At 37.0% G+C, this 16,482-nt stretch overlaps 1 protein-coding gene across 6 annotated transcripts in view; it reads right to left on the bottom strand.

Annotated features, from left to right (window-relative positions):
- Positions 1-748: 748 nt before the first annotated feature.
- Positions 749-16,482, bottom strand: part of ZBED4 (zinc finger BED-type containing 4) — a 25,911-nt gene continuing 10,177 nt past the window's right edge. For 3 of the 6 annotated variants that reach the window (XM_066990237.1, XM_066990275.1, XM_013188390.3), the window contains one exon: positions 749-6,052. In XM_066990237.1, coding sequence (XP_066846338.1) covers positions 2,127-5,645 — 3,519 coding nt within the window. In that variant the 5' untranslated portion in view covers positions 5,646-6,052 and the 3' untranslated portion in view covers positions 749-2,126. Of the gene's footprint in view, positions 6,053-8,765; positions 8,912-11,333; positions 11,584-16,482 lie in introns of all 6 variants that reach the window. The other 3 variants (XM_066990243.1, XM_066990254.1, XM_066990265.1) reach the window with 2 other exon arrangements.

Below are 16,482 nucleotides of genomic sequence, written 5' to 3'. Positions count from 1 at the left end.
CTACAATGCTTTAAGCCTAAGGCTGTATTCATAGTCATACTCAAGCCTTGAGTGAAAATTATCCCTTGTTTTAAAAAAAAAAAAAAAAAAGTTCCTTCACCCTCTACCTACCTCTCCTGGTTTGGAGAGATTAAACATCTTACAAAGGTCAAGGCTGTATTCACAGTTAAAATGTAGGGGGAAAAAATTGAGATAATAATTAACCAGTAGCCATTTAAACGTGTTTCTCACTAAACTGCTTCAAACTCACCTAGTTCAAGCTATACATAAACTAGAACAAGTTGTTTTATTACTGCACAAAAAGCATGTACCTGTTCTCATGTAACCCTACAAGAATAGAAAAATGCTGGCTATTGACAGTATTACAAATTACCTTTTAAAATACTGAAGACAAAATGCAGTATTAGTTCTTCCTAAGTGCACTATAGAATTTACTGAAATAGTTCAGGTCTAAATGTAACTGACCGAGTAACAATTAAAATACTTGAAAGTACAGAATGCTTAGAGGAACATCTTGGAAACCCAAAAGTCACCTGGGAAAGAATTCAATAAATTATTTGTTGATTACCTTGAGTGAAATTAAGAGAACTTAAATCTATGTGTTTATGTCCAAAGAGATACATGGAAAACCAATCTTTTCACATACTACAGTCTGATTACATATTTATGATTACAATTAAATTATTCTCTGGTTGTCTTTAATCCTCTTTTTTTAAAAAAAAAAAAAAGGCAGTGTTGACTACCACTAGAAAATTGCAAATAAAATGTTTAATTTCAGAAACTGAGTTCACCATTTATAAATACACTAAAACATAGTAAATGCAAAATTAGATTAGGCATAGGTACAGTATTTTAACAAAGCTACAACTTTTCTAAAAGGTCATAGACAAATGATGACTTGTTTCCCAAAAAGTATTTAATGAAAACTGAAATGAGGAGATTAATCTTTCTAAAGTTAAAAAAACATTGGAGAACATTCCTTTCAAATTAAAATGCTGGCTATTCTTTTTCCCACCTTATTTGAAGTTTTGAGGGCTCTATGTCCCATTTGCCTGATGGACTGTGACAGTTAAGAACCAACCCTACTACATAAAATTCTAAGCAGTGCACCGTATCCATAAGGCTATTACTGAAAATCAGAAGATCGGTTATTTCTGTATTAGGAGCTTTAAGATGGGCTGTTCTACACGACTGAAATTACTTTAGGAATAAGGGCTCAATTTTTACAATCAGGAACCTTATAGTTTCGATGCACTACAGATTAGAAGAGGTTTTAGAATGACATTACAGTCTTCATCAAAAATTCCTTGCTTTTTTTTTTTGTACATGGCATTAAATAACAAGCATTGATTCATAAACTTCGATAAACCTTCCAAAGAGCTTTTATAAATAATGAGAATTTTTTTTTTTTAGTTCATTTAAAATGTAAAACCTGAACAGGAGAAGCCAGGAAGGGAAGCTTTACTACAGACTGCTGGATAACCGATGTTCCATATCATCTCAAATTTAAGATTTGTTTTCAGATACTAAGTAAATAGTCTCCTGTAAAAACACCTTCGTCCATAACGCTTCTTAATCTTATAAGTACTTTCGGGCTTGCAGTTAAGAACATCACATAATAAAAAGATGGCTCGAACCCCATCTTTCATCTACAGCTTTCTTTCGACAACTACAAAAGCTGTTTTGTTGCAATTAAAGCAATGTTCAACTAAAATACAGTACCTGGTTTATGGTTTTTACATAATAATTGAATAAAAAACTACAGAATAGAACTGTTTACATCTTTTTTTTTTTTGCCATTCTATTAAAACAAATGACTGAGCTTTTTTAAAGTTCATTTACAATTATGGATTAAAACCTACATAACTGTATAATTTGACAAGACAGGCTATCTCTAGTATGAACTTTTAAAAAACATATATACAATATCTGGCCTGAAGTACTATGAATAAGGCACATGTAGACATATTGAAAGCTGAAAAAAAAAAGGAACTAAAATTTGGAATTATAGTCACTGATTAGATGTCATACATGGCCCCTATTGGAGCAATTTAACAATCCAAGTTACAGATAGTTAATATCCAGTGAGCAACAATAGATTTAGTCTAGCAGTTTGTTCATTATTTTCAATACTGGAAGTATATTAAAGGAAGATTCACTTTCAAAAAGATAAGTTTTTCAAAGTGTTCAATCATTAACCTTGACTGACTAAAGTTGTTGCTTTCATTGGATGTATTGAACAATCTCTCTGAAGGAACAATGCTTGGTGGGCAACCCAAGAACCTGACAGCCAATTTTGACAGTACTGGCCAAGATGACTTCTTAAAGTTCCAGTAAGTTAGAGGATCACAGTTATGCTCAAGCACTTCTTCCTCCAAGTAAGAAAGCACCATTTCTTCTGGTAACTTCGCTCTCTCTTTCAGGTCTTTCGTTTTCTTCATGTCACCCATGAGTGACCAAAGATTATCTTCCCCATATGAATTTGTAGATGGTGAACCTATATCACATCCATTGGAAACAGGTTTATCATCTTCTGAGGTAGAACTCATTATTTCCAGCTCCCTGATTAAGTCTTGTTTATATTGTTCAGCCTCCTCTTCTGTAAATAAGGATGTTTTATAGCGGGGATCCAGAAGCGTCGCAAAAATGTACCTTGGATCATGAAGTGTGGAGGACAATCTACTCACCATAGCCTCTTTCAAAGACTTCAGCATGGTATCTATGCCCATTGTTTCCTCAAATAGCATTTCTATTTTCCTGTTAAGTATGTGAATCATTGGAATCACCTGGCTTAAAGTAGACATGTGTGTACTCATCTCCCTACTTGCAGCTTCGAAAGGCTTGAGAGCATGACACACTGACTGCATAACTTCCCACTGATCACAGCTTATTAGCTCCCGAAAGCTGCACTCTATTGACATTTCATCAATTGCTCTTTTCTGTTCAATAAGACGTTCAAGCATATGAAATGATGTATTCCACTTGGATGGAACATCTTGTATAAGCTGATGCTGAGGCAACTCGTACTCTTTTTGCAGCTCAGCTAACTTCTCTTTTGCTTTTGCTGACCGATGAACACGTTCACAGATCTTTCTTGCAATACTAAGCAAATTCTGAACCATTCTCTGGCTTTTAATAGCCTCATTTACTATGACATTAACAGTGTGACTAAAACATTGTACACTTGAATGATCACCTTCATTTAAAGTTTTTTCTATGCTCTGATTATCAGTAACAGTAATCCCAATCTGAAGACCAATGGAAGTAATCCATGTTTCCCACCAATACTCTAACTGCTTTTGAATACTGATTCCGTTGTAGTCACAATCAATCTGTGATACATTTAATAGTGCTGAACAATGGTAATCCTCACACTGTGGTCGAAATGAAGACTCAAACGTTACCCAATGAGCTGTAAGGGTTAGATATTCTCGTGTTTGGTTGCTCATCCATATTCCGGACGTAAAATGGATCACTCCACTTTCAGCTTCTTTAAGATGTGAAATAATTATTTGTTTTACATTATCATACATATTGGGAATTGCTGTCCTAGAAAAGTAAGATGGAGAAGGTAAAGAATACTGAGGTTGCAAGTATTCAAGCAGCCTGTTAAAGCCAATATTGTCTACAAAAGAATATGGCTGAAGGTCAAGTGCAATCATTTCAGCTACAAGACTTGTGATTTTTTTGGCAACTGGGTGAGAGTCACAAAATTTGTCATTGGTTTCATCAAAAGTTGAAGATGCTAATAATTCTGTGCTCAGTGGCATGTGATTATCCGTAGATGAGGATAATACAGTCTCTGAGACATCAGTTTTTAATACATTGTTATGAAACCGCTGCAAATGTCTAAGAAGGCAACTTGTGCCTAGATTTGTTGGCTTTTTCCCCCTACTTATTGTACGTCCACAGTGCATACATATTACTTTTGTTGAATCTGCAGAACAAATTGAAAAATGATTCCACAGTTTTGAGGTCTTCTTGCTAGTAACAGGAAATATAATTTGATTATCATGTGTAACCATCGTGGGCAAGTCAGTCAACTTTGAGGATGAACATTCTGCAGAAGCCAGAGTGGCATAAGGAGAATTTGCCAAACTAACATCAAGACAGCTCTTTTGGTTTCCAATTATATCGGGATGGCGTCTATATAGATGTCTCATCAAGCAGCTTGTGCCCACATCTCCTTTTTTACCACGACTTATCATGCAACTGCAGTATCTACATACTGCTTTTAGACTGTCTGCAGGTGACAGTGAAAAGTGATGCCAGACTTCTGATTTAAGTCTTTTCATTATCCTTTTATTTTGCTGAAATACAGCAGTAGGTTCAAATATTAGCGGACCTAATCCCTCACACTGTTTCTCAGGTGAGGAAACAAAGGAGACTTCACCTATATCATCAGAAGATGACAGCATTGAGTCTTCCACTAGAGCATCTCCAGAAGAGAGATTAGTATGGATCTCCTCAGAGATTCTGTCTGGAGAAGAACAAACAGAAGTTGGTTCTTTCATTAGTTTTCCAGGAGAGGATGACATAGAATTCAGATCACTATCCGAGGGTAGTAAAGAAGGCAACAGAGTTGGTGGTGCAGTGTAGAGAGGTGGTATGCTGGTACCACCTCCATTCTCTTGCAGGACAATGGAACGATGGGCTCTCCACATGTGTCTTATCAAACAACTTGTTCCCAGGTCTTTTCCATTTTTTCCTCTACTGAATTCATTCATGCAGTGGATGCAAACAGCTTTAGAATTATCTAGAGGTGATAAATAAAAGTGTTTCCAGACAGCAGATCTCCTCCTAGAACCCGATGTGCTCTTTGGAATTACAACAGTTTTTTCTGCTACGTTCTCCACAGTTTCATCATACTGGTTGTTGGGTAGCTGTGGAGATGACCCAACCATGACTTCTTCTTTGTTGCATTTTTCAGAAACTGAGAGATCTGCTATTTCTTCAGAAGAAACAATAGAAACAGATTCCTCAATTATTCGATCTGGAGATGGTATTTTAGAAGCCATTTTCTTGACCAGCTTTATAGGGGATAACATAGAGCTCAGATCTCCAACATCTGTGGACTGAGGAGGCAGTAACAATGTAGGTGAAGGAAAGGAGGATATACCTGGCATACTTCCATTTTCTTGGATTAGTACAGTAGGATGGGCTCTCCTCACATGCCTCATGAGACAACTTGTACTTAGGTCCTTTTCATTTTTACCCCGACTAAATTCTTTCATACAGTACATACATATTGCTTTAGTGCTATCTCTAGGAGATATAAAAAAATGGTTCCAAGCAGGTGACTTTTTTCTGGAGCTTATGTTTCTGCTAGAAAGAAGGCTTTGTGTCACAGCTTCCATTGCTACATCATACAGCGTACTACTATACTGAGAAAAAAGAGATCCATAATCATCTTCATTTTCTGTGGATAAATATTTGCTAGGGTTGTTACTAATGAAGTTCTTTTCTTTGTCTTCTTGTTCATCACTGCTGTCTGCATGTTTGAAATCATCTTGTTCTGTCTTTATATCCATTCGTTCTAGAGTACAGTTAATGGTGTCTTCCTCTTGCTCTACTTTTAAGTTATTGATTTTACCCAAGACAAAATTACCATCCATTTGGGGGCAACCTGAATTACTGTTTTCCATGCCTGACAAATTCTTCTTGCCAAGTCTTCATTTATTAATAAATATAGATAATTTAAAAAGATTATTTAAACTTTGATTAAAGTAATATATCTTGTATACTGAGTGCACAGACACAAATGTGTGTGTTAAAATAATCTCTGGTTTATGAATTCTGTATCCGTGTTGTACACAAGCAAATATGATTAGTCATAAGATTGCATTAAGAAATTATAGACTTAATTAATGGAATCTCATTTTTTTTTCCCAGGATCAGGACATTTCAGGTCATAGATGAATGTTCTCAAAGACAGCTACTGTTAAATGCTTCATGTTGTAGCCATAATCCTAAAGAATGAATGTTCTATTTTCTTGGTCAACGAAGCCATTCTGTTCATCTTGGTTGGACAACTCTGATTCCTTTGCACCATCTAGAAATAAAACAGTCAGAAGACAAAGTTGACTAACACATTCTAAATAACTATTGTAAACATCAGCTGAAAACATGCACTAGATGTTCTGTGTATTTTTTTTCCCCACACTTTCTTTAAGGTAAAAAGAATTCAGCCAAATTCTATTCACCTTCCCCTCCCCCCTAAAACAAAACAATTTATTCAATGAATCTATGGTGGGCAAATGCACATCTACACACACAGCACTGGGCCAACTTTGTCAAAATCTAGAGTCCAAGCATCACTTTTGTGTTTGCTTGTACATACATACACCTCACCCTACATCCTAATTCAACTGCTGTGTAATACATACGTACACACGCATATAATCCATACAGCCAACTATATCCATAGATACATATAGAAAGACAAGCAGGCATTTAGTCATGTTAGCAACAAAATATGCACTTAAGAACAAATGTAAGTGTCCTCTGGTACATGTGAACCCTTCACTGTTAACAGCTGTGTCTAAGAAAATACAATCTTTTGCAATAAACCTTTGTAAGGGTGTCCAGCATTTAGTTATACTCATCTCCGGTCCTCTGACATGGTCCACATGGTTATATTCACGCCATAATGCTCCCAAACAACACCATAGCGTAGAAATGAGCTACTTTTTGACTTTCAGGATTAAAAACTGAAATGCTTAGTTTAGGATAACCAGGCTATGCAAATGCTATATATACACACTGAGGTCACCCAATAGCAACAACATCACTCAGAAGCAAAGATATATACAGGTACATATGTTGCTGTCCAGCGCAGCACTACCAGCTCAAGTTCCCTATGTATCTAATCGGAGCAATCCCATTTACACCAAGACAGCTAATTTCCCTCATGGGCAAGGATTCCCCCCACCAACAATTCCAGTACAAAGAGCTGGTCTTGAAGATGCATATTTATATATATATATATATATATATATATATATATATATATATATAAAAATCAATCACTAAGACTCAAAAAACAAACCCCCACCAGCCCCACACAAGCCCGAAGATGTCTGCTGTTGTCAGACCCTTCTTTTCTTGATATTTTTTTTTAACTACAGTTTTACCAGGATTCTAAATTTTGCCAAACCCTCACTTATTCTGTTGCATCATTAACATAGTTATTGATATCTTTATTAATGATGGCAAATGTTTTTTTCACCACACAGCCGATGCTACACTATCCAGTCCAATTTGTACAAAATGGATTTTATGGGACTTTCACCTTAGCTGAAGATCAAACACACACATTTAAATTGGATATTTTAAAATTCTTGCACAATTTTCATGTGTTACTCAAACACAAGGAGGATTTCAACAGACAAAAGGTAAGATTAGTCACAGCTACAAGACACGATACGTAGATCGAGGTTGTACTCGCACAGAGTTTTTTCCTTTGTGTCAAGACCAATGTCATATCAGCTTTGTAATTCTCTACGGTCTGTTTGCATGAGAGGTCAAAAAGAACAGCTAGGAACTCTGGTTTTCCGTGGATTTCAGACTTCTGTAAAACCTATTGTAGTAATAACATTCTCTCTTTTCCTATGCAGCAGAAGGGGCTGGGAAAAGGAGGAACAATCAGCTTATTACAACTATCTTAAGAAAAGGGAGATGGAGCCATCAAAACTTTCGCAAAGAGAAAAGCAGCCACTCTGCCTTTTCTGTGAAAGTTTTAGTGTTTCTGCTCTGCCTTTCTCAGGGGGAGGAAAGAAAAAACACATGTATTCAGACACCAAAAGAGAACTCTAATTCTGGGAAAAGTAAAGGAAGAGACCTAAAGAAGAACCGTCTTACATTTCTAAGATCTATCTCACTATCACACTACCTGGTACTCTTCACAAGTTTGTAAAATTACATTTAAGAACAATCCCAGCAGCAGAGATTAAATTGACATCACTCAGTTTAATAATGACTGAAACTGAAGCTAGCAATCACACATGTTGATGATATGGAAGCAGGCGCATCTGGGATGAGGGAGACAGTGTATGATACTCAACATTTTGAATAGAAATCAAACAGGATTTTTATATTTTTCATCTGAATTTGGATCTATTTTTTGAATCTGGAACTTGTACTGCAAACATGCAAAATCATGAATATATACGAAATTGTTGTGACACAGGATCACAGAACAGAAAGGCTCACAAACCATTCACTCCGTGCAGAGCTTACAGAACATAAATTATGCATCAAGCACCAAGCTACAGCAAGCACGTTACAAATCTTTAGCTAGATTCACAGAAAACAAGTATCCACCAGAAGCTGATGCTGATGAAGTAGAGCACAATTTCTTTGCCTCAGAACAGGTACTGGTATCTCTAGCTTGTATTTTTTTTTTCCTCATACAAAAGAAATTACAACAAAAAACACAGTTCTAGGCTTTTAACAGATAAATCCATGTAGATACTTCACTTGTCCTGATAACCACTTACTGCTTAACACAGTTAAACATAAGGTAGCTGTAATGGGAAGATTTGGAAGACTGATAAAGGAGACCAACTGCAAGGTTCATAACAATAGCTTACTAGATTGACATACATTAACAATAAACATTGGCAATGGTTGGTTCTTAATCACTAGCAATCATTATCACTACATATTCAAACAGTTAGGTCCTAATCATCTTATCCTACATTAGCACTGAGTACACAATACCACTGAGATGATGCCAGGCAGTTAAACACTGATGGCTATGGTACCTGATGGTCTGATCATTTGCTGAAGCAGAGGTGGACAGGCAAGGCGGCTATTTAGACTCAAAGCAGGAATCATAATCACGGTGGTAGACATCTTTCTTCTCAAATGTTCCTTCCTGTTGCTTGTGGTTTCTAATGCTTGTCATCTCCTTTACCAAAAAAAGGGTGTGGTAAGCAATCCCATCTGCTCCTGGCATGACTTACTTCATTTTCTTTAGTACCAGAAACTGTTCTGGTTCCACCAGAAATCCTTACTGCTTATTCAGTACCCTTTGGTTTTATCTGAAGATTTTACTTCTTGAATTGTTGATTTACATGTTCTTCTGTCCCGTTTGTGCAATTAAACATGGCTCTCCGTTTGCAGCTATGTATTATTTCTATACTTATGCTTATCTGTGATGTAAAATGCTTTCATGATGTTAGGAGGGCTGGGCTATCAGCACTGTCACAAAGTACTTGTGTATTGTGGCTGGTTACACTACTGTAGTGTAGTTATATCTATGTTTAAGGCAAGAAGTAATTAGTTATATCCAGTCTAATTCATGTATGTGTTAGAGGTCTCTGCATAGTTTTCTGGACACAATTGCTGCCTTCTAGGTCTGCAGAACAGCTAAGATTATTAGATGAGATCAATTAGGGCTGCTATATCCCTTCCCAGGAAATCCTCAAAGTTGGATGCCCCTCGGAAAAAATACATGCAAAGTCTTCTATCTTCTTTCAAACACCTAAGTCTGATCTCTGTTACTTTGAGTGTTACTACATCAGACTGTAAAATTAAGCCAAACTCCCTCCCCTCAAACACCCCTGAGGGTATTTCAAACCAAATTTTCTTTAGAATATAGTCCTCAAGACTTGCAGGTGTAGAAAGAATCTCTGCCTCCCATGCCTATTCCTTGCAAGGATTGATCTGTTTTAAAAACAAACACAACACTCCATCCTATTTTAAAATTTTATAGTACCCTAGAATAAAGTATGAATTTGCTTATTACCACCTTAAGTAGCTTAATTGTCATTGGACACAAACTACTCAAAGTTAAGAACTGCTGTTAAACAAACAGGATATTCAAGGAGAAGGAAAATTTCTTCAAAGGTACAGAAGGCTACAGGCAATCAGCTCAAAATTAGAATGGATTTATGTCTTTGAAATCTCCTCAATTAAGAGTTCCCTTGCAACAAAAATCTTCAAAGAAAATAAATGGAAAGAAAATAAACTACAGAACAATTATCTACTTAAATTTGCTCTCAGACTATTAGTTCCTAAACGGCAGTAGACAGTCAGTGGCTTGCTGTGGTCAGAAGCCTGCAGAAACATTTTATAGGATTTTCCATTCAAAATTGGATTACTTAGAGTGTACAGTGGTTGACAAGAAATGTCACGAGAATGTCACTGATCCAAAGAGTGCCACATCAGACTGCCATGACCTGAAGAAATCACTACTGAAGGAAGGGGGGCAAAAAAAGAAAAACATTGGTGTCTTGGGATTGTGTTAATATGTCTACATGTTACTGTACAAAGAAGCATGAAAAATGTACAAGAACACTGAACTATGAGCAGATTATTTGTAAAGCAGACCATGCCCTGCAAGTTTAAAACAATTTCAGACTGAGTAGTCAGGTGCTAAATCATGGACTTGATTACGTTACAGAATGCAACTAACTGAAAGTAGTTGTCTAGAGAAAATAGTTTAAAACTACAAACTTCAAATTATTACTTAAGTGTGTAATGTAAATATAGACACGCATGCACCTGTAAAATGCAAGGGTAGAGGTTTCAAGAAAGATGCAAAAAGTGGAGGCAAAGTGAAAGCAAAACTATTTACTAGTTTCAAAGATCAAAAGCAGCGATAGATTTTTGGGAGTCGGAAATAGATAAAAATGTATTAAAAACAATTTGAAGAAATGGATGGCAGTTTTGGAATAAATGGTGCTGATCTTGTTTATTTTTAGAAATGGACAGGCATCATCATTAAGAGTGTCAAGTAAAAAGAAAATCCTTAAAAGCATACAAGCAGTGAGGAGGAGACACTTTAATGAATTATTATTAGCTTACACTTCAATGCCAGGTACTATGCTAATTAAAGAATATTTGATTAATAAAAACAACAACTAACCAAAAACCCGTAAAAATAAGCAAACAAATCTTTATAAATGTATAGCCTAGAGAAACCTTACTGGCCTTCCATATTACAAACCCCTTGGAAGTAGGAAAACAAGAACAGCAAGAGATTTTTTTTCTACAGCAACTTACTCTGACAATCAGTCACAGCTCACCCATACATACAGTTTGCAAGATACTGAGTTTGCAAGACGTGGTATTAGAAGAGACTGCAAAATTAACATGTTAGTTATACTCTGCCAGGAGGTGGGTCCTACGCTCAGGTCTCACTGAAGTTCACAGGCACCTGCACAGACATACAAGCATGAACTAGCGGATGCAACTGAATAATTAGGATCAAAGTAGAGAAAGTTAGACTTAATGAAAGAAACAAGTTGTTCTGGACCTAATGATTTGTAGAGGATTGTTGGGAGAGAAAAAGAGAGGAAGTAAAGCTAGCTTTACTATTCCATTACCTTTCCAGACACCTGAAAGCTGGAGACTGCAGCTACTTCCTTTAATCCAGAATGTCTATGAGCTGCACTCCAAGTTACATTAACCCATAACTTCTGTGGTTTTATGAAGGTATTCTCTCCAGCTTGCAAAATACCCTCTCATGTCTGCAACCCCAAATGCTCCATCTGGACGCAAAAGAGTAAAGTGTGGAAATAGCACCATCGATGCTGCATATTGTTCCTTGTTGACAGGAATACTCTTCACCCTAACCTAATATTGAAACAGAATATAACAATTAGGACAAATAATATTATAAATTTTTATTAACTTCGTATCAAAGATTTGAAGTTTACTTCAAATTTGTGTACTTCACAGAAACTATGTAAAAAATAATCCAGTGTATGTTAATGTAATGGGAAACAATCACCAAATTCGTATCCAAATCAATTAAAAAAAAAAAGTATAAACAGAAAAAAAATGATGGAAGCTATTACTCTTAAAAGCACTCTCTTTCTGGAGGAAAAGACAACCACCCTGTGGTCAAAACTGAAAGTATTTTTATTGGAAGTTTTAACAACGTATACTTTTTTCTCTACTTTTATCTTTAAGATTGATATATGGAAGTAAGTAGTGAAAATATAACCTTTTTGAATATTCATAGAATCATTTCATCTGGAAAAGACCTCTAAGCTTATCTAGTCTGACCTTTAACCTAGCACTGAGAAGTCCACCATTAAGCTGTGTCGCTAAGCTCTATGTCTACACATTTTTTGAGTACCTCCAGGGATGGTGACTCAGCTACTCTCCTTGGGCAGCTTGTCCAATGCCTCACAACCCTTTCAGTGAAGAAATTTCTCCTGATTTCCAGCCTGAATCTCCCCTGGCACAACTTGAGCCCATTCCCTCTAGTCCTATCACTAGTTACCTGTGAGAAGAGGCCGACCCCCAGGTCCCCACGCCTTCCTTTCAGGTAGCTGTAGAGAGCAATAAGGTCTGCCCTGAGCCTCCTCTTCTCCAGACACAACAACCCCAGTTCCTTCAGCCTCTCCTCACAGGACTTGTGTTCCAGGCCCTTCACCAGCTTCACAGCCCTTCTCTGGACATGCTCCAGGGCCTTGATGTCCTCCTTGTAGTGAGGGGCCCAAAACTGAACACAGTACTTGAGGTGCAGCCTCACCAGAGCAGAATACAAGGGGATGATCACCTCCCTGGTCCTGCTGGCTACACTATTCCTGATACAAGCCAGGATGCTGTTTGGCCTTCTTGGCCACCTGGGCACACTGCCGGCTCATGTTCAGCCAGCTACTGACCAATATCCCCAGGTCCCTTTCCACTGGGCAGCCTTCCAGCCCTGCTGAGAAATAGTAGTATCTAGGTTTAGCTCTTGTTCAGCCACAAGCTACTTGGTCTTGCAAAAGTCTAAATTTTTCCCTACATATCCCTACTCTACTTAGGATGCCTGTAATACTTTATCTTCCATCTTTCTTTTCTCTTCTGTCTATTCCACCATGAATTTCAAATTTTACAAAGTCACCTTATCACATGGCTCATCCATCAAGGTCTCATTCTCACTAAGGGTCTCTAAGTACTCAAGTACTCCAGATACAATTCTTTAAAAAAAGACAAATAATAATAATAAAGTTTTTGTAGATATTTTTGAAATTCTATTTTGGATTGAGACAAACATTTTGGTATAGAAAAATCCTATTATGTCCTACGGGACATTCACAGACAGTTTTATATGCTTGTGTAAATAAGAAAAGACTGTTTCAGCTCTCAGACTGGGGATGGTGTTGGGGAAAAAAACATGCAGTTAACTCCCAATTACTTCCCAAGACTGAGGATTTTCTGGGTGGGCAGCCAAGCGGGATGCGACACATAGGAGCTGTACCAGACTTGAAGGCAGGAACCAGGCAGCTCCTGCTGGACAGAACAGGGCAGCATCCTGGCAAAGCAGCTGATGCCCTTAACTCCCACATGCCTGAAGAGAAGAGAAGCCAGGACAATTCAAAGAGAAAGTAACATATCCAGAGCAGTGCACAAGGAGGGAGACGAAAATATGCTCCAGAAAGTCATGGGACAAAGGTACATGCTCAGAGGCTCAGGATACAAGGCAGAAAGAATGAGAGCTCTCCAAGGAAGGTATGTGAGCTCCAGTGCTCCTGTGCTTCCTGTCCTGACACAAAACAGAGACCTCTGATTTCTCAGTGCATAAAGATCACTCATGCCTCTTCACATGGATAAAATCCTCAGTGCTTGGTGTAAGCTGAGGCCTAAATCAGTCATTCCACCCTGTCAGAGAAAAAACATGTTGTGGAGAGTCTTAACTATCATCATGAGAGCTGGGTACGCAACCCTAATTAGAAAGGCAAGAATTTACCTAAAGCACAGAGACTGAAAAGTTACAGAGACTATCAGCTACGTGTAAATACTCCCCCTTTACTTGCCTCCCACCCCACAAAACATTAAGCAATTTTACATTTAGCCTAATGATAGACCAGCTGGCATCAAGTCACATTTCTTGGTTTAGAAGTTTCTGGACTCCCTTCTCTCTCCCCTCTATTTTTCCTGCCACTACTAAATGCAAAGTAATGCACAAAGATAATAATCAGCAGCACAGCTCAGAATTGACACTTTTTGTCTCAGGCTCTTGCTAAAGGGACAGTGTCAAGTTAAAATCTAACCAGCACACGGAAGGCAGGTAACATTTCATGGAATGTCCACGGAACTCTGTTTACCCATCATTTTACAGATATTCCCTGAAACCTCGGGAAAGATTCAAGAAGTGGAATTCTGTTTCTGCCACAGCTCCCCCTGCCCCAGTTTTGTACATGTATCTCTATCGCAAACCCTAAATGATCTGCATCTCAGCGTAAGGGGAAAGATGTGAGCACCAGCTCCCCCTTCAAAGAACTATACCTGCTCTACACTGATGCATAAAAGATGTGAAAATAATTCATTAAAACAGCAAAGCTAAAGAACAAACAGTATGAGTATGGTAACAGACCAATGTTACAACCATTTTTTAAAATACTTCAAAATATACGTAAAGCAGAAATGAAGTAAGGTTTCATTCTCAAAAATAAAATTAAAAAAGAAGTTCTTAATCTTCTTGTACCAGCATATCCTCAATCACACTACCTTTACAAAAGATAGGGATATTGTTTTTCTAATACTATACATTTGCTATTCATTATTTTTGAAGTCTGATATAAACGTGGGTGTTTGTGTTAGTGTGCACATTACTCACTTCCAGCTGATGTTAGTTCTTGCATCCCTGTTAAGCGCCCAGCCAGATTTGTTAAACATGCTCAGTACCCAAATATTTCATCTGACCTCAATGGCACAGGCTGACTGCTCAGCATGTTTCAGGATAAAACAAGCATCAGATATAGGCCAAAAATCAAACTGACTTATGGAAAACATCAGTCTTCGTCACGTATTTGTCAATTTATTAAATATTCATCTATTTGAATACTCAGCCTCCATCACCTAGCTTTAAGCAACACCATGTTTTAAACACTATAAAGCCCATAGCACAGAAATCCATATTCCACAATTTCAAAAGGCATTTACTTCAAAAACAAAATAAAAACACACAGCTAAGACTAACAATAACAAAAACATCAAATTTCATCTCTGCCTAAACAATCCCATTCCAAATTTATATATAAAAAATAAATATCATCACCATGTTGTATGTACCACCATACATAATATTGCACATCACCACACACGGTAACACTACTTATACCTACAACCACCTGATATGCCTATAATTGTTGCTATTTTTTTTTTCCTTAGTGCACTAAAAATACCAATGGATCTCAAATGGGGCTATCTTCCTTCACATGTCCTTTGCTAACTTTCCATAGCTGCACACTATAAGAAAAAAGTAGGTGGTACATATGCTAATCATTTCTGTCACAGCTTTTACTATGACATTGCTCATTAAAAAAAAAGAGATTTGTCATGGTAAGTAAATTATGTCAATATTTGTCTATGATCCAAACTGTCTCTTGAGTTGAAGAACCTTCTTTCTCATTATCTGGTGTGATCCTACTGAAACAATGCTTTCAGGATCCATTTCTATGCTATTGTTCACACCTACCAAATGGCAGATCTGCCTGTCACTTGTTAAAATGCTGATGCTTTAAGTACTGATTTCAATAATTTTTTAACAGAATTTTCATAAGTCTTACGCATCAGTTCAATGTTGCTTCAAGAGAAAAAAACAGATTTTGCTTCTCTTTTGATATTATCATTTGTATTTTTAGACAAATAAGTATTACATGCTAATAAAATGGGGTAATTCTTAAACAATGCTAGGAGAAAGTTTCATTAAGAAAAAAAGTTTTTTTTTGTTTTTTTTTTTAAACAGCTGAAGTATGAGCTGTTTAGCCTGTAGTATTTTTTAGTGTAGGACATCAAAGATGCTTTCAGTATCTCATGTTGTACAATTTTGGGCTGAGGGGAGGGAAGACGAATGAAGGTTCCAACAACAAAATACGGGGGTAAAACTCAGAAGATAAAATAAGAACAGAAGTAGGGAACATGCCTCAGTATTATCGTGGAACAGGAAACAAAGCACAACCAAAAACATAGGAAAAAGAGATAAGTTCTGAAAGAATTAAAGACAAAAGACAAAACATTTATTCCGTGTTGCTAGAGAAGAGCAATCTGCTTTCAAAAAAGTGTCAGAAAATTCAAAGCAAAGCTCCTCTGACACTTCTTTCCCCCCAGGTGATCAATTTCTCTGTCTAGCCCATAGGACTCTACTCTTCTTCCTTCTGTGCAGTATACGGCTGAGAAAAAAAGTGAGATAGGATTAGGTCAGTATTTTTTCTTTTTTTTTTTTCTTCCTCCTGATGAATTTATCTTCTTATTTTGCAAGGTACATATGCTTTTGTTATATATTTTAAGATGTCTATCTTGAAGCCCAGCAAGAGAGAAACCTTAAGAACTTTAAGGACTATTCCAAAGAGTTAAAAATGAGACATCTGAAAGGGAGAAAACTGACAGTTACAAAGCTGAACAAGTAGAATAGCAGAGAATGAGAGAGAAGTTTGGAGATGTATGCCATGCCTAGAGTAGGGTAAGACTTCATGGAACTCTTGCTGAAAACATCTATCTAAGTATTAAGAGAAATAAAGCCTCACAAAATATAAA

Source organism: Anser cygnoides, chromosome 1 (assembly GCF_040182565.1).
Source record: "Anser cygnoides isolate HZ-2024a breed goose chromosome 1, Taihu_goose_T2T_genome, whole genome shotgun sequence".
Taxonomy (NCBI): Eukaryota; Metazoa; Chordata; class Aves; order Anseriformes; family Anatidae; genus Anser; species Anser cygnoides.
This window is presented reverse-complemented; position numbering and strand designations above follow the sequence as displayed.